This window comes from Trachemys scripta, chromosome 9 (genome assembly GCF_013100865.1).
Source record: "Trachemys scripta elegans isolate TJP31775 chromosome 9, CAS_Tse_1.0, whole genome shotgun sequence".
In the NCBI taxonomy this organism is placed as follows: domain Eukaryota; kingdom Metazoa; phylum Chordata; order Testudines; family Emydidae; genus Trachemys; species Trachemys scripta.
In genome coordinates this window covers 24186820-24209100 of record NC_048306.1, presented here as the reverse complement: position 1 = coordinate 24209100, position 22281 = coordinate 24186820, and the positions used below count along the sequence as shown (strand labels likewise).

Sequence of the window (22281 nt, the reverse complement as noted above, 5' to 3'; positions counted from 1 at the left end):
CATTCGGGTGGTGCACGGTCTCTAGGATCCTGTGAAGTGGGAGGGTCCAAGAAGAGCCTGAACATCTACACTGCAATTAATCAGCCCCTTAGCCCGGCCTTGCCAGCCCTTGAAACAGGCCAGCCGGGGGTGTCTGCTTGCAGTGTAGACATACCCTAAGTGAGCCTGATGGCTTTGTAGTGTGCAGTGTGGAAACCCCAAAGCAGGGAGCAGTACAGTCTCCACTGAAGTAGCAGCCTTCCAGCACTTCACTTTCCTTGCTGGGTGCCGGCCCGTCTTTGGCATGCAGCTTCGGAGCATGGTGCTTCGTATTTCCCTGTCCTCTATAACCCGTTTGTGGGCACTGCCAACACTTATTACTCTCAGGGCATCCGTGGGCAAGTAAGAAGTGAGCAGCCATTAACAAATGGACTGAGATGGAGATTCGTGCGTGTGTCGCACGGGGGCTGGACTGCAGCCTGAAGACTCGTTTGTATTTTGCAGTGATTTCCAGGGGACGTTGTCAATGATCCACCCTCAGCTCCCCTCTTGATACCTTCTCAAAGGAACGAATGCTTTGGAAGGACCTATTTTCAGCCACAGACAGCTGACACAGCCTGTACGGCTCACAGAGGAGGCCACTAGACATTTTATCCCAAGAGGCTGAACCCTGTGTTCCCTTAGCAAGAACTCTCCCTGCCCCATGCTGCCAAAGATGGGAGGAGAGTGAGTGGCTTCCTCCCCACAATGCAATGCTTCTTCAAGCCAAGCATCCAAGCACTTTTGGCTTTGATCAGGAATGTGTTTCTAAGAAGAGTTATGTCAGCGTCATGGAAACATAAGCCAGGGCAAGACAGAAGGCATAAACACGCCCTGCCAATGACACCAGCACAAGTGACAGCTTTATGAGGAGATGAAACAGACAAGAAGAGGCTAATACGCGGGGTGGTGTGGGACAGCAGGAAGAACTTCCCCAGCCCTCCTTCCCTCACTCTGTCTTCTCTCTGCAACTATCCCAGCCTAGCTGAGGTCTGGTGATAATGAGGATCTGATAACTAAGGGGTGGGAGTGGGTATTCCTAGATTAAATGTTTGGCAAGGACGTGAGCCTCTCCCAATGCAGCATTCCCACCCACTCCCTATGGCCACCGCGCCGCCGCTTTCTTCTTCAGCGGGAATTCGGCGGCAGGTGCTTCCCTCCGAGAGGGACCTGCCGCCGAAGAGCCCGACGTACCGCCCCTTCCCCTTGGCCACCCCAAGCACCTGCTTGCTGGGCTGGTGCCTGGAGCCGGCCCTGCCTGTACCACAGCTCCCAGCCTGGGGAGCTGAGCTCCATAGCTCAGCTAGTAAAAGGAGTAGCTGATATATAGGTACGAGGGGTCTGGAAATATCCTCCATGTGGCAGGGGCAGCAGCAGTTCCAGTTCCTTGCCAGCGCCATGGATGAATGTTCAGGGCTTCAGGAAGTTGTCTGAGCATATTGTTCAGTTTTATCCCGCCCTTAATTGTTCACTGAGGGCCTGGGGGGGGTCAAATCCAGAGATGGACTGAAACTTCCTCCAAACTGGCACTTCAATAAGTGACACAACGTGTGGCTGCACTGGAAAACCATGGTTCATTCAATACTGGATACGGATGTTCATACCAAAGGTGCCCAAATCGCAGACAATGAACCGTCCTGAGTTCTGAATTTGGCTTGAAGCCAGATGAGCTTTGTGTAGTGTTGGGTTGCACTGTCAGCTCTGTTTGGTTCACACTCCGACAAATTCTTATGGACTCGTCTGATTCTGTGTTTAGTTGTGAGCTGTCCCTGAATCCCACAGTTCAACCCTGGAGCTGCTCTTCGCCAAATATAAGTGTTTGGATCTGGACTTTGGATCCATGTGAGTGTATCAGTGGGACTGGCACAAGTTTAGTAGTAAACATGTGCTATGTAAGGAACAGAGCAGGCCCAGGTGCGTGGCCTCAAACAAGCCTCTCAGAATTCCAGCGTTAAGATCTCCTTCGTGCCATGCTCAGTTCTAAGGTCATCAGAGACCCTGGAAGGAACTGGGAAATGAAGGGCTGCTTTTCACCAGAGCTTCTCTCTTCTCCTCCAGGATTCTGCGCAGAAACAAGATCAAATGGATCCAGGAAGGGGCGTTTTCCAACCTGAACAGACTGGTGGAGCTGTAAGTATTGCTATTGATTTCCCAGATGCAGTGCCCCTCCTCCACCCCTCGTGGTCAACGGCGTGTCAGTGGTTGTTGTGATTGTGTCACTGTCTTGACCGTGATCATTTGCTCATGATCCTGTGGGGGGATCTATTTGTTCTCCCTTGGTGAATAGTTTCCTGACACTTGGGTGCTTGGCTGCTCCACCTACAGGTAGCTTTTAATAACCTCTACATCTATTTGATGCTTATGAAAGTGGAATGCTGATGTTGCTGGATATAGTGCTGCTAAGTGGGTCCAAGCTTCCCCTTCTCCCAGCTCTGCTCATGCTCTTCACTCCTGATCTGCAGCACCCTTTCCTGTTCCTGTCCTGCACCCCCACACAGGCTGGGCAATATCAGCATATTCATAAATGAGCTGGAAAATGAGGTGCAAAGTTTGCAGATGATACAAAATTACTCGAGATTATTAAGTCTATGAAGAGTTCCAAAGGGAATCTCACAAAACTGGGTGACTGGCTGATGAAATTCAGTGTTGATAAGTGCAAAGTAATGTGCATTGGGAAGCATAATCCCAACTGTACATACAAAATCATGGGGTCTAAATTAGCTGTTGCCACTCAAGAAAGAAATCTTGGAGTCATAGCGGATAATTCTCTGAAAACATCTGCTCAATGTGCAGCAGCAGTCAAAAAAGCCAACAGAATGTTAAGGCCCATTAGGAAAGGGATAGATAAAACAGAAAGTATCATAATGCCTCTATAAAAATCAATTGTACGCCCACACCTAGAATACTGCATGCAGTTCTGGTCACCCCATCTCAAAAAATATATTGGAAAGACTTTGGAAAAAATACAGTGAAGGGCAACAAACATGATGAGAGGTATGGAACAGCTTCTGTATGAAGAGAGATTAAAAAGACTGGGACTGTTCAACTTAGAAAAGAGACAACTAAGGGGGGGATATGATGGAGGTCTATAAAATCATGACTGGTGTAGAGAAAGTGACTAAGGAAGTGTTATTTACCCCTTCACAGAACACAAGCACCAGGATCACCCAATTAAATTAATAGGCAGCAGGTTTATAACAAACATAAGAAAGTATTTCTTCACACAACACATAGTCAGCCTGTGGAACTTGTTGCCAGGGAATGTTGTGAAGGCCCAAAGTATAACTGGGTGAAAAAAAAGAATTAGATAAGTTCATGGAGAATAGATCCATCAGTGGTTATTAGCTAAAATTATCAGTGATGCAATCCCATGCTCTGGGTGTTATTAAGTTTTTGCCAAAAGAGGGGACTATATGACAGAGGATGGATCACTTGCTAATTTCCCTGTTCTGTTCATTCCCTCTGAAGAATCTGGCACTGGCCCCTCTTGGAAGACAGGATACTGGGCTAGATGGACCATTGGTCTGACCCAGCATGGCCGTTCTTATGTTATGTTCTAATGCACCACAAACCTAACCGGCAGCACTGCCTGCTATTCCAGTCCTGGGCTCTCCCCTTAGCTCTGCCAAGCACCTCTACCCTAATCTGCATGACTTCTGCTATGCTTCGCCTGCCCCCAATCCCGCTCATTTACACAGAGCTCTGCAAGCACCTGAACTTGCACAGATCTTCAACGTTCTAGTTACTCCAGCTCTGAGCCATTCTTGGGGCTATCATTTGCTACCCAATTGTAACAGTTTTATGATGTGTGCATATAGCGCCCTTCCCTCCCCCCCTCACCCCCGCTGAACCCCAACAACCAGCTGTCTGAAATCTTGCTTTTGTTTGCACAGTGACCTGTCTTACAATAGACTGGAGGAACTTCCACCATCTTTATTCAGTAACCTGCATGACCTCCAGCAGCTGTGAGTACTGTATTGGAGCTCCCCAAGCCTTAATCTGAGCCGCCCCTTTGGCATTTGTTACTGCTTTAAAAATCTTCAAAGGGTACCACAGAGAGCAGCATAGGCAGCCAGCTGTCCATGAGGGGTACTCAGAGTGCAGCTCTAGGGGGACCACCCGGCTCAGGGAATTGTTAATGGGCTGTGACCAGGGTCCCAGTGGTGACCAGCTGTGGTCACTCAATTAGGGTGAACTACAAAGAATGGGGCAGCCAAATCCGCAAAAACTGGTGGATATTCCAATACTTAGATTTACCAAGCCAGCATAAAACAGCTTCTTTATTACCTTACTGGTTACTCAGAAGTCCAATCAACACAGTTCCCTTAAAGTGATCCAGCCTCAGGCCTCCATCCAGGTACCCACGTCAAATATGATGAAAATTTCTGTAAATCTTATTTCATTGTATTAAAGATAAGGTTCTACCAATCCCAAAGGATCAGACACATTGCTTCTCAGATTATTGAATATTCCAAATCTTATCCAAAGACACGCTACAGCCAATTCTTATTAACTAAACTAAAATTTATTAAAAAACAAAAGAGAGAGAGAGAGAATGGTTGAAAGATCGATATACATACAGACACGAGTTCAATTCATTGAGGTTCAGATTCATAGCAGAGATGGTGAGCTTTGTAGTTGCAAAGAGTTCTTTCAGAAATAGTTCATAGGTTATAGTCCAAAGTCATTGCAGGATGTGCCAGTTTAGGACTGGGATCTCAGCCCTTTTGTCTAAGCTCCCCCTGTATGAAGCCTCAAGCAGATCTGAGATGACAGAATCAGGACCCAAGGATCTTTTATACAATTTCATGTCCTCTTTGACAAGTTGGGAGTTCCTCCAGGAACGAAAGGTCATTAGGATGACTTTGTAGGAAGTTCATCGCTGGTACTTAGCTATAGAATTAACATAAGGCCATTTGCTTGTTCCTCCAGCATTCACAGTACATTTCAAAGAGAGATGAATACCGAGATTTCCCCATATTTACAATTCATTTAAATGCTAGGATGTTCTTTTGATCTCTGGACTATCAGAATCCAGCATAGACAGGGCCTGTTGATTACATTGTGGACCCTACTCATACACATGTAAATACAAAACAATAATACAAAAACACAAACATTATCTCCCCAGTCTTTTGAGGGTTATTTATTTTGCAGGATGTTTAACCCTTTCTGGCCATGCGTCACATGGGCTAACCAGCCTTTTGCTTCTGAGTCATCGGGTCAAATCCAACCCAGATAAGAAGCACCTGCAATAGCTGCCAGTTGTTTGTTGGCCTAATTGAAAGGAAACAGTGGTCTGTGCCCACAGCACTGCTTGGCCCTGTTCTTGCAGCTTCAGCAAAGGAACAATAATAATAGTACCCAGCTCTTATCTAGTGCTGTTCATCAGTGCACTAGACTGCTCTGCCTTCCCAGGCACCGTGCATTCCCTCACACTAGGTGTAGGTGGTCTCCCTAGGTTGACCGTGCCAGTCGCAGCCAGTACGTAACAGCGGGTATGTTACTGTTTCAAGAGAGGCAGGGGAGTCTGAGGCCAGGGGAAAGTCTGCCATGGGTTTGCTCCTGGTGTGGCCTTGGTTTATGTGTTCCCAGTTAATAGTTTGCAGCTAAGGAATAGAACCAGACTGAACACGTTCGGGTTCGAGCCTCCAGGGCAGTTACAGATTTATTGGAGAAATGTGACTGACCCAATGGGGGATAGAATCAAAATAAAATAATCAGTTCAAACCAACAGCCATTACAATATAACCTCACACTGCAGTGGTGCCTGCAGTCCAAGATGACCTGGTGCATTGGGGGGTGCTCACTCCCTGCACAAGAAGAAGGGGTGTATAATCCTTTCTCTAACGGTACCTTGATGGTGGATGAGCATGCTAACCTAAAAGCCGCACACCACCCTTTTATAATCAATTATACGACCACCCCATAATTAATTAGCATTAAGCCTCCCTTTTACTGTTTCTATATTTCTGCTATCATAATTAAATATTTTTACTTTCTTATTGGCTATTTAACACTAAACATCATCTTAATTAACATCTGCATAAATACCACTCCAATAAGTATCAATACAGGTAGGGTGACCAGATGAGGGGACGAAAATATCGGGACACATGGGCGGGGGGGGGGGGGGGGGNACCAACAGAAGTTGTCCCAGTGAAAGATGTTTCCTCACTAGGGTGACCAGATGAGGGGAAAAAAATATCAGGACACATGGGGGGGCGGTGCCCGCCCACAGAGCAAAAAAAAAAAAAAAGCCGAGTCCTGCCCCAGCTGAGCAAAAAAAAAAAAAAATTTATTGGGCCGTCTGGTGACCCTAAATACAGATAACATGCTGTCAACACATTCACATTTTGTCTAAACCACTTGTTAAAACCAAATCACTTGTTAAAACCAAATATGTTTACAACATGACCTGGGGTTATGTCCTAGCTTATCTCTAACTTGCCTTTGAATTGTCTCACTTCACTCAGATATTACTTTTCTTATTATTATCAAGCCCAAATTTAGGCCCACAAATTGCTCTCTACTCACATTTCAGCATATTTCTATTTAACATAAGCAAGCATCATCTCTACCGGCGGCCCTGGGGAGTTCTCGGCTTTCAGGTTTTGTGGGGAATTTCTGGAAAGACAGACTCTGCTTTTTCTGTTTGCAGGAATATTTCCTACAACCCCCTGAAGCAGATCTTTGCCGACCAATTTGACAGCCTGCCCCACCTGCGCTCTCTGTAAGTGTGAACAGCAGCACAGATACTGAAGAGCTCTGCCTCCCCTAAAGCCCCTTGAGCCTGTCGCCTCAGGCCAGGTGGAGAGCCAAGCTAGTTCATGTCTTCTGTTGCATTGATTTTTACAGGAGTATTGAAGGTCTGGAGCTCCCCAATATCCAGACTCGCATGTTCCAGAAACTCACCAATCTGTCTCACATGTGAGTACTTAGGAGTGGGGAAAAGGATTGGGAGCTTCTGTTGCTATGGTAGAAGTTAGTGCCAGGAAAAATTAAACAAACCGGGCTCAATCCTCAGTCGATATGTCTTTCTGCCATGCCCAAAAAACAGCTGGATCTCCCCAGATAGATATTCCTATGCTACCCCGCACAGAGAGTATGCCAGGATCAAGACACTGCTTTCTGGGAATCCCTAGCTGGCAAAAAGGCCTCTGGAGGGTCATAGCCAACAAGGCTTAGTTTAGTCTAAACTGTGCCAAGAGAGATGGGGGAACAAGTTCCAGGTCTGGGGATACACAAACACCACAATATTTAAAGGTGTTTTACCCATAAGCATTAATCTGTGTGTGACGGTTATAGCGTTAGATTATAGTTGATAGTGAAACTGAAAAAGGTACATTTTCAGGCCAAATAGTATAAAGCTGTTGTTTAGTTCTCTGAAAACAACTGCTAAATAACCCAATGAGTGGTCCTTTTGGCACACTGCTTGGGCATAATGAATTAAGAATACTGATGTATTGATACACATAGGGCCGGATTAACCTTTTGTGGGCCCGGTGCCAAACATATTTGTGGGCCCCCATGGAAGCAATGGAGCATGGTGCGGGGAGGTCAGTCTCCAGAGCCAGGGGCCAGCCAGGGGCAATGGGGCCTGGCATGGCAGGGGCGGCCCCACTCCGCCCAGCCCAGTGCAAGGGCACTATTTACTAACCGGCAGTTGCCAGACGCCCAGTGGCCCGCTTGGCCCTGTGCTGCCAGCATGCCCCTTCCCCTCGGGGTCGGGCCCATGCCACACCACACAGCCCCCCCGCCCAACACCCCCCAACTCCCTATGGCCAGACAGGGCCGGCTCTAGGCACCAGCAAACCAAGTATGTGCTTGGGGTGGCATGTTTTCAGGGGCAGCATTCTGGCCATCTTTTTTTTTTTCCTTCGGGCGGCAAAAGCCTGGAGCCGGCCCTGGCATCGCACCCTCGGGTCGCTGCGGTTCGCGCCGTGGGGGAGCAGCACCTGCACCTTGTGGCTGGGCCGGGCAGGCTCCGAGCAGGGGACACTCGGGCTGGGGGCTGCCCCGCGGGGCACATGGAGTCACCTGCAGGTGTCGCAGGGCAGCCGCCCCCCAGCGCCACAGCTGGGGCTGAGCGAAGCGGCCTGAGCTGCCCAGGGACTGCGGCAAGGCGGCCAGCAGCAGCAATGGGGCCATAGAGGGCGGGGCGCTGCCGTCCGGGGCCCGCATCCCACTCTCCGGGGCTACGCTCCCTCTGTGGCTCCCCTACCCTGGCTCCTACGCCCCCTGCCGGGGCGGTCTCCTAGCTCTGCCCTCCCGGGTCCCGGCCGGTCCTGGAGGTGGGAGCTCCGGCTGGATGGACCCTGGGCTGAGGCGTAGCCCGGGAGCCTCGCTGCTTACCCCGACCCTGCCAGCGCCGGACTGGCTGGAGGCGAGGGGGGAGCAGGCGGAGTTAGCACTGGTGGGAGGGAGCCCAGGACTGGGGCGGCACGGGGTGCGGGTGGGTGGGGGGAGAGCCCAGGGCTGGGGCGGCAGGGGATGTGGGTGTGGAAGAGCACTGGTGGGAGGGAGGGAGAGCCCAGGGCTGGGGTGGGCGGGGCAGCCAAAGATTTTTTTGCTTGAGTCAGCAAAATACCTGGAGCCGGCCCTGTGGCCAGAGCCCCCTGACCCACTATGCCCAGCACCCACCCAAGACCCCTCCACAAATGCACAGCGCCCTGCACACCACCACACCTGCCCAGTGCCCCCCTGCTCACAACCCCACCACAACTGCCCAGCACCCCCCAGACCCTGGTGTCCCAACACATACATCTTCCCTGCCCCCTCACAGCCCAGCGCCCCTCTCCAGGCCCATAAGAGACCCACTCCCCCATGGCCTGCCTCCCGGCCACACTCACTGGCCCTGCTGGGAGGCCAGGCTGAGCTGCCAGTGCAGCCAGGGCTGGGCCTGGGGTGAGGAATCGCTCTGGCTCTTGGGAGTGGTCCTCCCTGAGGACCCACCTGCCTGGAGAGGCCTAGCGAAGCACATCCCTCCCCACCACTGTCGTCCCCACCCACCGTCTGAGACCTAAGACTGACCAGGCTTCTGCACCAGTCCCAGGCGGCTCAGCTCCGAGATGACAAGCGAGGCTCCAGAGGTGGTGGGAAGCAGAGACTGCCCGCAGCTGGAGGTGCACTGGGGTCCAGCCAGGGGGCAGAGAGAAGCAGGGGGCTGGAGGTGGGGATGGGGACGGAGAGGAGCCCTCGGCCAGCCGGCGGGCAGCAGGCTGAGAGGAGCAATCGGTGGGCAGGGGGAGCCAGCTGGGTCTCGGGGGGGCCCTTCTTAGCAAGGGCCCTGCTCCGCCATTGTAAACCCAGCACTGGATACACAAACTGGACAGGCAGCTTGGAAAATGGGGGGAAATTTCACTAACCAGACAGCTGTGAGCTGCTTTGTGTTTTCTTGTAGAGAAAAAAGCAGTTAGTTTTCTCCAATTATAAATGTTTAAGCATACACGGTACAAGATAACTGTACATTTCACTTTCTGTCATTGGTCGGTTTGGATTAAAAACCTGGGTACGTTTTGCACCAGTAATGTTAATGAGCAATAGAAAAGGACATTGTTTTCTCCCCCCTTTTATGTGTAATTAGAACAGAAATGAGGCTTGCTTTGAAGTTTATCGTCCTTTTAAAATGCAGCGTTTTGCCAAGCTGATATAGGATTACTTTTATGAGGTTTTAAAAGACGGGATTTATATGAAATAACCCTTGGATAAAATGTGAATCTCGGAATTTTAATGGAATTTTAAAGGTTTTAATGATGGATTGATTTTTAAATGTTGTATGTTGATAGAGGTCCTGAGTTGGAGGGAAACTCTGTACGCATTAGTTTAAAGTTAAAACTGAATAGTTATTGATTAAAATGCATCATTACACAGTACATGATTCAATGAAGTACTTAGGCACATGCTTAAAGTTCTGCAGATGCCTAAGTGCTTTGCTGAACTGGGGTCAGGATGCACAGCGAGGGTGATTGCTTACACGTTGACCTTGCATTTGGGGATAAAAAGCAGCTGTAATCTTGTACGAACGTGGGCATCCCAGACAAGGAAATTGGCCCATGGGTGGTGCAGAGCCATCACTCCCCCTTAAGGGAGGGCCTGCGATTTTCAACCCCATCCTTGATCCTGAGGGGATTGAGTGCTCGTGAGCCTAAAGGGCTGCATATACCGGCTAGAGCCTTGCAAAGTCCTTGGTGCGGCGTAGACTTCCTCATCACTAGCTCATGTTCCCAGCTCCTGCCCTGTGCCTCTCGCCCATGCTGCCACATCTCACTCAGTGTTTAGACATTTATGATATGTTTAGGTTGAATCTGCTCCAAGGAGATGAAAAGAGATGGAAGGAGAAGGGCCTGGGGAACGTTTGGGGGAGGTGAGGTGGGGAGAGGAAGGAGGAGCAAAAGGAGAGGTGCATGAGGCTCTGTGCCAGGTGGGCAAGCCTCTTCCCAAGTTAGCCTCTAGGGATGGAGCCCCTGTCCTGGGCATGGATCTAACGCAGGCGATATCCCTTTGTCTGGCAGCTACTTTAAGAAGTTCCAGTATTGCAGCTACTCTCCGCACGTGCGCAGCTGCAAGCCCAACACCGACGGCATCTCCTCCTTCGAGAACCTCCTGGCCAATATCATCCTCAGGGTCTTTGTCTGGGTCATCGCGTGCATCACCTGCTTTGGGAACCTCTTTGTCATCTGCATGAGGTCCTTCATCGTCACAGAGAACAGCCAGCACACCATGGCCATCAAATCGCTCTGCTGTGAGTCGGGGGTGGGGATGGAGGGGCTGGCTAGGACGATGTCAGGCAACAGAGAGAGAGAGAGAGTGTGTGTGTGTCCATCCGTCCAAGGGCAAAATTTGGCCTTCTGTTAACAGCAGCTCTATAAGGCTTATTGAGCCCAGGGTACTGTTGCCAAGGGTTACCCTCATGGGTTGATGCTCCACCCTTGTGTCCGTCCCAGGTGCAGACTGTCTGATGGGAATCTATCTCTTCTTCATTGGAGCCTTTGATCTCAAGTTCTCCGGCGAGTACAACAAGCATGCCCAGGTGTGGATGGCAAGCATCCAGTGCCAGCTGGTGGGCAGCCTGGCCATGCTGTCCTCGGAGGTGTCCGTCCTGCTGCTGACGTACATGACCCTGGAGAAGTACCTCTGCATCGTCTTCCCATTCAGCCATCATGGGGCGGGCAAGAAGCGGACCCTCTCCATGCTGGTCGTCATCTGGCTGTTGGGCTTTTCTCTCACCCTCGTCCCCTTCTGGTGCAAGGAGACCTTTGGGGACTACTATGGGAGGAATGGGGTGTGTTTCCCACTCCAGTCCGACGAGACCGAGCGACCAGGAGCCAGGGGCTACTCCACCGGGATATTTCTGGGTAAGGAATCATCAGGACATGGGGCATGACTGCTCAGCTACAACAGTACCACCAAGCCTTGGGTAGGCACCAGGCAGCTATAGACAGGGGCCTGGAACTTGCTTTCCCTGATTTGTGCTCTGCCCCAGAGTCAAACAGGAAAGTCAGCGTCATGGAAAGGTGCAGTGAGAGGTAGGATGGTCCAGTGGGCAGGGTGCTAGCTTGGGACACACAAGGTCAATTTCTTGCTGCAGCACAGGCTGCCTGTGTGACCTTGGACAAATTGCTTAGTCTCTCTGTGCCTCCGTTCTCCATCTCCAATGGGGATACCCCGCTTCACAGTGCTGCTGTGAGGATAAATACATTCCAGCAGGAGGTGCTCAGACCCTGCAGTGTTAGGGGCCGCATCAGGACAGCTGACGGTGATTGGTCACATGAGTTCATCAAGAGGCTGCTGCTTGTTGTTAGCAGCTGGCTCAGTTCAATCTGCAACCAGGCTGCCAGTGGGTGAAATAGGGTTGATCCCACACAGGTAAGGGAAGCAGCAGCCCTTGGTGTTGTGGGGGAGGGAGGGCAGATAGGATGCTGTTACTGTTGCTAGAGATGAAGGGAAAGTGGGAGAGCGCAATCAGCAAACTAGCCCCTTAAGGAACATTGCTGCCAGGGGACCAGAGATGTTTTCCCCATGTTGACCCCTGGTACACACCCGAGGGCTGATGAGAAACATTTTGCAAAACTTAGGAGTTTTTTTTTAGCCTTCCCCCTTGACCCCTTTGCGGTCCCACAAAGCCCCCAAGCCTGGTGCAGCATTTCCCAGGGGGCTGAGATGCACCCCTGCTCTCCGTGGGAGGGGGTCGTACGGAAGTGTGCAGCACCCATCCATGCCTGTGGCAGCAGAGCTGAGGGTGTGCAGCCACACAGTGCCAGGTGTGTAGATCCAGGAGCTTTAATGCAGATCCAGGCTGCTGTTATAAATCACTGCTCACCCGCTTGTTACTGCAGGAGAGGGAAAGTGCCTTAACAACCCCCCTGCCACTCCATTGGCCTAAGGCCACCTCCAGCCAAAGCACTCCTGGGAGAGCAGGGCCAGAACCAGACCCTATGAGACCATCGATGGGCCTCAGGCATGCAGGGACTAAAAGATTAGCAGGGTGCAGACACATCTGTGGGGCAGTGAGAGTCCTAGCCAGGCAGCAGGACGCCCACAGCGCTGCTGCCCTTGATTCACAAACGCTCTCCTGGTATGGTAGCGAGCAGAAGCTTCCTGTTTAATCACCTTACAGCTCAGGTTGGCTGTGTCCACATGGCTCTCGCTGCTCCCTTGGGGAAGAAAGGGATCATTGGCCCTAAGAGGCTGCTTTATTGGAAGGCCTCTGCTAGCGGATGTTTCACCCACCGTGTGTGGCCCAGGCACACTGGAGCTGGCTCTCTGACACACTCATGGCTGGTTGTTGTCACCCCAGGTCTGAACCTCATTGCCTTCATCACCATTGTGTTCGCCTACACCAGCATGTTCTACTCCATCCACACCACGGCCACCAAGACGGCCGAGCGCAGCGTCTTCTCCAGGGAAGTGGCCATCGCGAAGAGATTCTTCTTCATCGTTTTCACTGACGCCCTCTGCTGGATCCCCATCTTCCTCCTGAAGCTTCTCTCCCTGCTGCAGATGGAAATACCAGGTGACTGACCCGGCTAAGCTGGAGCCCACGCCAGCATCAGCCTTTCTGTACAGAGAGGCCTTGATATGCAGAGCACTGCCATGCGGTGGCTCCCTGCATGTGTCCCTCATGCGCTGAGTAGGTGCCCCAGAGCACCTGCATTATAATGAAGCTGTACAACAAATGCCATGCCAATCCTGGCCTCTTACCGGCTTCATACTACCCCACCTCGCCAATGCAATCCCTCATGCTCGCAGCAGGGAGCACCTCATTAGGCCCCAAATCAGCGCAGAGCTGGCCTGCAGTGCCTGGCACCCATGCTCAAAATGCTCCATCCCTGAGGGGTAAAAGCTGAGAGAAAAGAGCCAGACAAACTCAGGTCACTTCTGTCCCTTGACCCCCCCGTTGAGCCCAGGCAGCACCTTCCATCTCCTATTGGTTGACAGCCTCTTGCCACCAGCCTCATCTTTCCATACAGAGATGCCCTGGAGTCTAGGCAGGTTCCTCTCCAGTTCTGGCCGGCCACCTCATTGGAGCTGGCTGAAGCTCAGAGCAGGCTGGGGCCTGGAGAAGGAAGCAGAGGTTCAGTCTCTAGGTCTGTGGTGGGTAGGGGCAGCCTCCTGTGATGGGGAAAGTTGAGCCTGTGTTCTCATGGCTGCATTTGATTGCAGCTATGTTGGGGATGGCGCAAGGTAAGGTAAAAAGAGAGAGAGAGTGTGTGTGTGTGAGAGAGAGAGAGCTGTCACTGGCCTCATCTTTAGTGGTTTTTCCTGCCATACACACTCCCTTTCGCCCACCTCGGCATGCAAGGCTCACCTGATTTGCACCCCTGCTGAAAACCAAATAGGTGGAAGTTACATCAGCACTTGCTTTGTGAGCAAAGTACACCCAGAGTGTTACTTTCTCTGCCATGTGTCACCACTGAATTCAGTCCAGTGATGGGAGTTGCACTCCCTGCTCCAGGCAGGCCGTAGGTCCTTAGCTCTCCCCCATTATGCCTGCGTAATTCAGCTCTTTGCTGTAAATGTCCTTTAGCTGAAAGACTCTTATTGCACAATGGAGTGAGGTGTCTATAAATGATTCTCCTCAGTGTGTGATGTGTTCAGCACTAGAGGTGTCCTAGCAGGTTAATGCATTTTTCTTTGAGTTTTGGAGCCCTGGGTTTGAATCCCAGCTCAGCTCACGGGTGGTAATGTGTTTGGTGCCTCTCTCATTCTGGTCCATTTGCTCACATAACAAAATCAATCAGCCTGCAGACCAGCTAGAGAGGCTGTGCATTGTCAGCTACCACTCATGCCCGTGAAGAGCCAGCCTCTGCTCCCACGTAGGTGTGAGATCTGGAGTAGCTCTGACTTAATTGGGGTTCTTCTGGCTTTACGCCTGTGTGCCTGAGAGCAGAATGTGGCCCTGAGTCTCCAGGCTAAAAGCCTCTGGCTGAATTATTTCCTAGGATGTGGGCAACCAACCCCCATGGTTTCTAACATACTCCCCTTGTTGGAACAGGCACCGTGACGTCATGGGTGGTCATTTTCATCCTGCCCATCAATAGTGCCTTGAACCCCATCCTGTACACCATCACCACCACCCCCTTCCAGGAGAAGCTCAAGCTGTGTTTGCAGAAGAAGCAGCTGCAGCAGTCGTCACTTCAGGACCTAGAAGAGTCCAGAAAGAGCTTTTCCCTGCTATCCACACACACCAGCAGCACCTGACAGTCCCCAGCGGCTTAGCCTTGGGAGTGGTGACAGGCCTCACTGCTTCATGCATGCAGCTATGAAGGACCATGTCTCTGTCCTCCCCAGGTGCCTCCCCTGGCTGGTTCATTGCCCACCCCAATGACAGCCATCTTGAGGGCAGATGATGCCAAAGGGGAGCTGCCACCACTTGCCAAGTGCTAGTCATTATCTCAGCCAGCTCTCGACCATGGAGGGAATACCACTCCCAGCTGCAGCAACAGTGCCTAGTGTTGTATAGGAGGCTACAGAAGAAATGGTCACAGATAGCTGATGGGGCCTGAACTCTGCTTGTCTGCCCCACGGTTGAAAGCACTGGAATGCTGCCTGCCCCATGCATTCTCATTGCTGCGTGTCAGCGCTTCGGGTTTAGCTGATGCTGGTTCAGCACAAGGATTAACCAGCTGCTGTGGAATGGATGTTGTATTTCATCCTAACCCTCTGTCGCATGGTCCCTGTAGCTCCCTGCCCCTTCGCCCTGGAGTCAAACTGCAGGGGCAGCTGCTGCAGCAGCCTCTGGAACAGCCGCCCTCACTGCAGAGCCCCAGAGAGGTGTTTTCTGCATTGCTGGAAGCAAGTCTGGGTCCAGAGGAAGGAAGGTGGGAGGAGAAGTCTTCAGTGCTTTGATTTGGGGCCAGAAGCAGCTAGAGCAGACGCCAGCGCGATCCTGGCGAGAGTTGTGGGCCACTGGTTCTGCCATGTGGAGTGATGAACTATTCAGGCTGCCCTCAGCCCTTGGGGAAGCCTTGGCTGTGGGACCCAGGCAGCCGCTGCTAGTGTGGGTGAAATGCTGCAGAAGGAAAGGGAGGCGGTGCTGTCCCCTGACACTTTCTACACCACCCTGACCGCTGTGTTCAGAGCAGGTGTCCCCATTCAGGGCCTGCTCCCCCAGCCACCACGTTCAGCAAGGACTCACAGCCGCGCCCTGTTCTCCAGCCGTACCTGGGCTCGTGCCTTTAGAAAATGAATCCTCGCAACTGAGGCACCAACTCCCCTGGGCTAATGCAGCCTGTGCCCAAAACCATTCCTAGGAAACTGCTGCAGCAATAAAATAGCAGCACCGGGGCAGTTGGTAATGGTTGGTGTTCCTTCCCTAGCCACTGCTCCTCTCGGATTTACTCCTGGGAAGGAGGCAAGCGTTGCCCTTCTCCAGGGGGGGCTGGGCTCTGCCTTGGCAATAGCAGTTCTGTCTCCCTGCCATACGCTGCGTGGGCTGGCTAGCCCCACCCCAATTCCCGGTGAGATGAACCTGGCTGGGCGTACCACCCCGCGCCCCACTGGTGGCCTGGAGACAGAGGAGTTTGTTTCAGCCCACCCAGGGCTGGAGCTACTGACGTTCCCTGTTTGGTTCTGGAAGGATCCCAGCACTGGAGCGGCAGGTTCTTGGCCTGGGGGCACGGCTCACTCTGTGGTGGAGCAGGGAGAGGGAACAGAGTAAGGGATTGAAAGTACCAGCTCTCAGCCCACTGGGGTTCTCTTTGAGCACAGCCTCAGGACCACAGCATGCTGCACATTGTGACCATTGCCTGGAGTCCCAAGGGAGCCACCTCCATGCGTGTTACCCCCGTGCTTTGTGACCTGCCCAGAACAGCGAGTGGGAGAGACAGGTTGCTCTAATTATGCCTGTTGGATGCCACAGCTCCTTTGGGAGGGGCTAGCATCAGGTTGTAGCCAAGGCACTTGTAGCTGCAGGGTAGGAGCCCTGGGCAGGTGACCAGGTCGATACCAAGTGCCTGTAGCAGGGAGGAGGAAAGAAAAGGGGGTCGGGGAGAGTGCATCAGAAATGCTGCTGAATGACACTGAGATTATTCTGGAGAGCTACGGTCGTACACATCTTGTGCTAAGCGATGGGGTCAGCTGGTAACACTGCAAGGCTCCAGGCAGGCTAAAAACCCAGAGAGTACCACTCTGTGAGCTCGATGAGACACTGCATTACTGCCAAGAACAGTGGGGCTTTGAGAGAGTGAGAGTAACACATGGAGGCCTTAAATTGACAGGCAGAGTCACACCTTGAGGCATGGATATGACCATTTAATGCACTGCTTGCCCCTCTCCCCCCGACTCCTTTCAGCCCCCCTGTGAGGCCAGCAGTTCAGATAACACCAGCCTCGTTCCTGGGAACGTACCAGCAGCCTCGGCACACAAGGAATTTCCATTGCTTGGCAAACACACTGCCCACTCCATCAGTCCACCCTGGGGTCCTTGCTGTCTCAATTGATGCTGATCAGAGCCTGATGCTGAGCCAGGCAGGGACTCTGGAGGAAGGACAGCCCAGCCCCTGCCAGCAGGTCAGAGGAATAGAAAGGAGGCCCTGCCATTTATTCTGGGGCCAGAGGGAAAGTCAATGGGGGAAATCAGATTGTTTGGGAGCAATGGGAAGGGCCCTCTGGTGGGTGTGAAGCTGACTTGTGTGAGACCCATGCAACTGCCCTGCAATTGCAGGAATAATAATAATAAGAAGAATAGCCCTTACCCATTTCTTTTTGCCTTCCACATGCTTTACAAAACACTAATGAATTACGCACTCGGCCTCATTCTGTCATGACAGGAGGCTTCACACCCCAGCTTTACTACCCTGGAACCTATGTCAACCTAGTGCTGGGTGAGAAGGAAGCACAGACCGCAGCAGTCAGGGTACATCAAGGTTTCATCATCAGCCAGCGGGTGCCATTAGTACTTTATTATTACACAGAGGAGGAACCGCAGCCCCCTTTGGAGTCAGACAATCTGCAGCGGCTGCATCTGATACAAAAAAGAAGTCCCTTAAATACAAAACACACGTCGCTCTGGTGTTCATCGCCCAGCACCAAGCTCTTACCGCCTGAGTTATATATTAATATTCCAACTGTACAGTATTTATAGATAGAAAAAGAAACATTAAAAAAAATGAGGCAAGAATCAGTCCCAAACGTTAGTTATACAAAACCAAACACAAACAGAATATAGCTGGTGTGCATTAGAGAGAGGGAAAGTTGGTTACTGGTGAAACTGACAATTTCTACTGCCAGTGGGTTTTGTTGCCTTCCAATTGGAACAATGTCCAGTCATTTGGGTCCCTGGTTAAAAAAGAAACCCCGTCAAGTGCACGTCACGGTCAGACTGTTTGTGAGCTTGGAGGGAAAGTGGGGGAGTGACACGATCAGAGCAGTGGGATCCTTGGATCAAAAGTTATGGCGTTGTAGCAACGTGAGTTGCCTTTCACTCCTATTAGCAGTGCAGTGAGCACTGCTTCTTTGGGGGAGGGAATTAAGGGGAGATCAAGTGCCCATAACAATGTGAGCAAACTAGACTGTACTAACCCAATCCCTGCCCATCTGGCTGACTAAAATGGCACTAATGTAGCACAATTTGGGGCAACTCACATTACTCTCTTAGTGGAACCAGACTCTGTACAGTGGAGTTACGAGACCAGTCCCCCCGCACCCCCTGTGGTCACACCTCATTGACCAACACTATTAAACCTCCCCTGCATCCAGGCTATAGTTTGCCAGCAGTATGATACCTTTTTAGGGTGTCTTCATGTAATGGAGGTGGTGTTCTTCACCTCCTCCCCCCCCCCCCCCCCCCCAAGGCAAATGGAACTCTGACCCTGGGAGTACCTTGATTACTAAACCCAGCCAAAGGTTGTGCAATTTTGGGAGATGCATTGTGCAATTTTGGTCTCACCCCCACCTTGTAATGGCAACCCCCCATGTATAGCTGACACACAGGACAAGGGTGAATGCTTTGAAATTTGGACTCATCAAATTTGGATCTGATCCAATTCATGAAAATGAATGGCTAGGTTCCCACTGGATTCCATGGGGATTAGGACTGGGTCCCTGGTTAGCAAAGCATTTGCACCCTCATTCATCGGTCTACATGGCCTTGTGCTAAAAACGGGTGCTAGAGATTCCCTGCGTCTGATCAAGTAGAAAGTAGAAAGACCTGGAGTTCCTTCCCCAGTGAAATTCAGCACCCAGAGTAAAATAGCTTCCTTTTTGCCATTCACCACATGGCGGTCATTAACTATAAACCAGAATAACAGCAGCATCCATCTGACATTAACCAGCTCCTCAGACTATTATTGCCTGCGTGCCACGCTGCTAGGTACAGCTCACACACACTGTAACATCCCCAGCAGACACTCCTCCTGACACCACACACCGCCATACAGACGCTGCACCAGCTCCGCCCTCTCTCACTTCTCCTACACATCAGCATCATCCTTGGTCACTTCAAGCACCGTCGCTCTTGTCGCTGAGTCCAGTCCCTGGGCTGAAAGGGTGAGCCCATGGTCAGTCTGGCAAAGGGGGTTAATGGGTCTGACTCTGGTCCAGTTGCTTCACGGCTCAGCCTGCTGTATGGACTCCCCAGCTCCACTCTCCCCATGGTGGGCGGGCGGACGATTGCTGGAGAGAGCCGTCCCACAAGCAGCACACTGGTTCGTTTCTGCAAAGCTGCTCTTCAGAGCTTTAGGGAGGAGATTCTTGCTGCCTTTCGACCAGCAACGGGCAGTCTGGAAGCAGGACATGATGGCTTCCGTTTGGCCCCTGGTGCCCACAAGGACATGCCACTGGGCACAGCTCTGAAGGTCCCTGGTGTGTAAGAGGAAAGGGATCACACAGAGATGGAAAAAACTATTGGCTCCTTCAGGGTTGGTGGTTGGTTCAAAGGAAGGCTCATGCTCATGTGCCCGGAAAGGCACTGCCCCGCCCAACCAGATGCCAACAGCCTGCTGATGGCCAGGTTCCCTCTCCATGCTCCACCCCACATTGTCTGGGAGGTTCACGATCAAACAGGAGTGAGCCTCTTCCAGTCGCCTCAAATCTTTGTCTCAGGGCCACATGGGCTAAGCACTGGGAAAGAATCTCGTATCCTTGCCAGCTCCATGGCACAAAGTTGTCCAAAGACCTTGCTGTACCACTCGGGAGACCGGCCCCTGGAGAAACAACAGCAGAGAGGAAGTCATTGTCAAATGCTGGAGAATAACATGACTTGTCATGTACAGCAGGGCCCATTTCAGGCTAAAAGGGACTATCAGCATACCTGCTCTTGGGCAGTGTGAGCAAGCACCAGCTGGCATGATAGGGAAGATTCCCTTCTCCATTCTCCCACACTGCATATGCCATGCAATGCATGGGCATGATTATAAGGCAAGACTGAACACTGCATTGGCTCCCTTTCCTAGCTAAGGCTGCTACACCCTAGTTGAGTTTGCTGCAGAAAATTAAGGGATAATGCAGCTCTTATGACCTAGGCAGGGTCTGGTTTTTCCCAGATACATGGTACAATTAGTACTCCCAACAGAGACACACGAGCTCCTAACACTGCAGCCTGCCAGTGTGTCTCATCCCGACCTGGAGGGACTCCCAGCAGTGTTGCTATAGGATGCCAGAGGAGCCAGTGTAAACAGCAGCCCCTAAGGAATTGGACTGGGATCACCAGCGTGTTACACATAGGCATCTGGACAGCCATCTGATGGGAATGACTGTGGGTCAATAATGATCTTGGACAGACTGGAAGCTGTGACCCAGCAGTAACTTGTCTGGCCAGCTCCTTGAGGACCTGCTGGGGTAAGCCAAATTGCTAGAGGATACCCCAGTAACCTTTGAGGTCCCACATAACTCTGACCCCTCCTACTTTCCATCCTTCTGATCATTTTGGCAGTGCAGGTGTGGCCTCAAGGCCCCATTTCTCTCACCACCATCTCTGTGCCTTCTACTATGCCTCCCCCTTCTGAGCTGGGTCACAAGGCCTCTCTCTCACCTATCACATTCTTCTAGAAGAGTCTGAGAAGCCACACAATCTTCCTGTCTATTTTCTATATAGACTACAGTAGTATTCGAGTGGATTTTATCCAGGTGAGCTAGGGAAGCACCATCCCCAATTTACAGATGAGGCACAAGGTAATTAAGGTCACACATGAAGGCTGTGTCTGAACTGTGAATGGATGTAGATCTCCTGGGTCCTAGTCCCTATCCATAGACCATCCTTCTTACCCTAGGCTGTGACCCTTCTCCAGCCTCCACCACTCCCACCCTTGTGTGTTGCTGCACCATGTTGAAATTAGATCGGAAGCTCCTTGGGGCAGGGATCATCTTTCTGTTCTCGGTTTGTATAGTGCCTAGCACAATGGGTCCCGGCCCATGATTCCTTGGTGTTACTGCAGCGCAACTAATAATAATTTATCTGCATGTGAGCCATCTAGCATGCTTGGGGGGGGGGGGGGAGGCATTAAATAATAAACTATAATTGATGGAGGGGTAGGGAGTGCTAGCAATGACTGTCTGTATACGGTACTGTGCGGAAACTAATTACACCCCCCAGCCCCCCTGCAAGTAAGTGAGTATGCTTCCCATTGTGCAGAACAGAGAGGTCACAGTGAGTCACTGTCTGAGCCAGCATTGGTACCCACAGCTTCCTCACTCCCACTCTGTGCTCAGATCACACCTCACACTGAACCAGCATTTGGCGAGAAACAGATTAACAGGCCTTTACCTGAGATCAGCTCTGCAGACGTGGGTCACTTTGGACCGACCCATCCCGCACGGTTCAATCAGATACTGAGATGTTAACACCACGGCCCTAACCCCTCCTTCCACCTGCAGCTTTTCGTGTTCCAGTGACATGGAGACCAGCAGGTAAGCCCCTCGCGGTAGGTCCGTGCGCCATTTCCTGTAGGAGGGAACAAGCAAAGCTAAGGTGACCATATTTCTCAAAGCGAAAACAGGACACCGCGCGGGGCAGGCCCAAGCCGCTTGCCTGAGCCCCCCTCCCCAGGCAGGGCTGACGTCGCTGCTCACACTAGCCCTGCCTGCTCCCCCGCACGAGGCTGGTGTCACTGCTCACTCGAGCCCTGCCTGCCCCCTCCCCAGCCCTGCTTCCCCCCTGCAGGGGGTTGGCGTCACCCACTTTTTTGACAAAAGTGAGCATTTGTTGGCAAGAGCAAACAGGACAAATGCCCACTTTCGCCAAAAAAGTCAGGATGGCCGAGACAGGGCTTAAGAAAGGGAGTGTCCCAGCCAAAATTGGACATAAGGCCATCCCAAGCAAAGCGCATCATCAGAACTTCCGGACCAGACCCAGCAAGGAAGCGGCATCCAGTCAAACACACAGCAACAAGCTCCGGACAATCTCTGGGTTTCACCTGTCCCCTTCTAATGGGCAGTGCCATGGGAACCCAGCAGAACTGAGAGCAGGAGTTTGTACAGCCACACTGGAAAGCTTGGCTGAACCAACCCCATTCTAGTCACTGAGGCCTGAGTTTGCTACAGGCCAGGAGTGTCTAAGCTTTACCCACAGCACTCTGCTGAGAGCAGAAGGGCTGCACCTGAAAGAAAACGCAGCAGGATGCTGCAGCCACCCTCACCGTTAACACAGAGGTGCAGCCCACAGAGAATACGCTTCCCAGAAGGAAACATGCCTCCTTGATCTGTGTCTGTCTAAGGCATTTTCAGGCTGCCCAACCCCCGAGTGCAGTATGTGGTCTCTAATGGAGAGGGAGCATTCCCAGACAGGACCTGGAATCTCCACATGCCTCAAGGCAGCTGCATCTCA

The 22281-nt window shown here is 51.8% G+C and overlaps 2 protein-coding genes across 8 annotated transcripts in view; one reads left to right on the top strand and one right to left on the bottom strand.

Annotated features, from left to right (window-relative positions):
• LOC117882529 (relaxin receptor 1-like) overlaps positions 1-17608 on the top strand; it is a 43786-nt gene extending 26178 nt beyond the window's left edge. The window contains exons 11-18 of the mRNA XM_034780898.1: positions 2077-2148; positions 3912-3983; positions 6680-6751; positions 6877-6948; positions 10533-10762; positions 10965-11375; positions 12818-13033; positions 14516-17608. Of these exons, the coding sequence (XP_034636789.1) occupies positions 2077-2148; positions 3912-3983; positions 6680-6751; positions 6877-6948; positions 10533-10762; positions 10965-11375; positions 12818-13033; positions 14516-14721 (1351 nt within the window). The 3' untranslated portion in view covers positions 14722-17608. The remainder of the gene's footprint in view (positions 1-2076; positions 2149-3911; positions 3984-6679; positions 6752-6876; positions 6949-10532; positions 10763-10964; positions 11376-12817; positions 13034-14515) is intronic.
• Positions 17609-18383: 775 nt separating this feature from the next.
• Positions 18384-22281, bottom strand: part of STARD8 (StAR related lipid transfer domain containing 8) — a 120070-nt gene continuing 116172 nt past the window's right edge. For all 7 annotated transcript variants that reach the window (XM_034780891.1, XM_034780890.1, XM_034780894.1 and 4 more), the window contains 2 exons: positions 21223-21399; positions 18384-19663 (listed from right to left, as the gene is read on the bottom strand). In XM_034780891.1, coding sequence (XP_034636782.1) covers positions 19546-19663; positions 21223-21399 — 295 coding nt within the window. In that variant the 3' untranslated portion in view covers positions 18384-19545. The remainder of the gene's footprint in view (positions 19664-21222; positions 21400-22281) is intronic.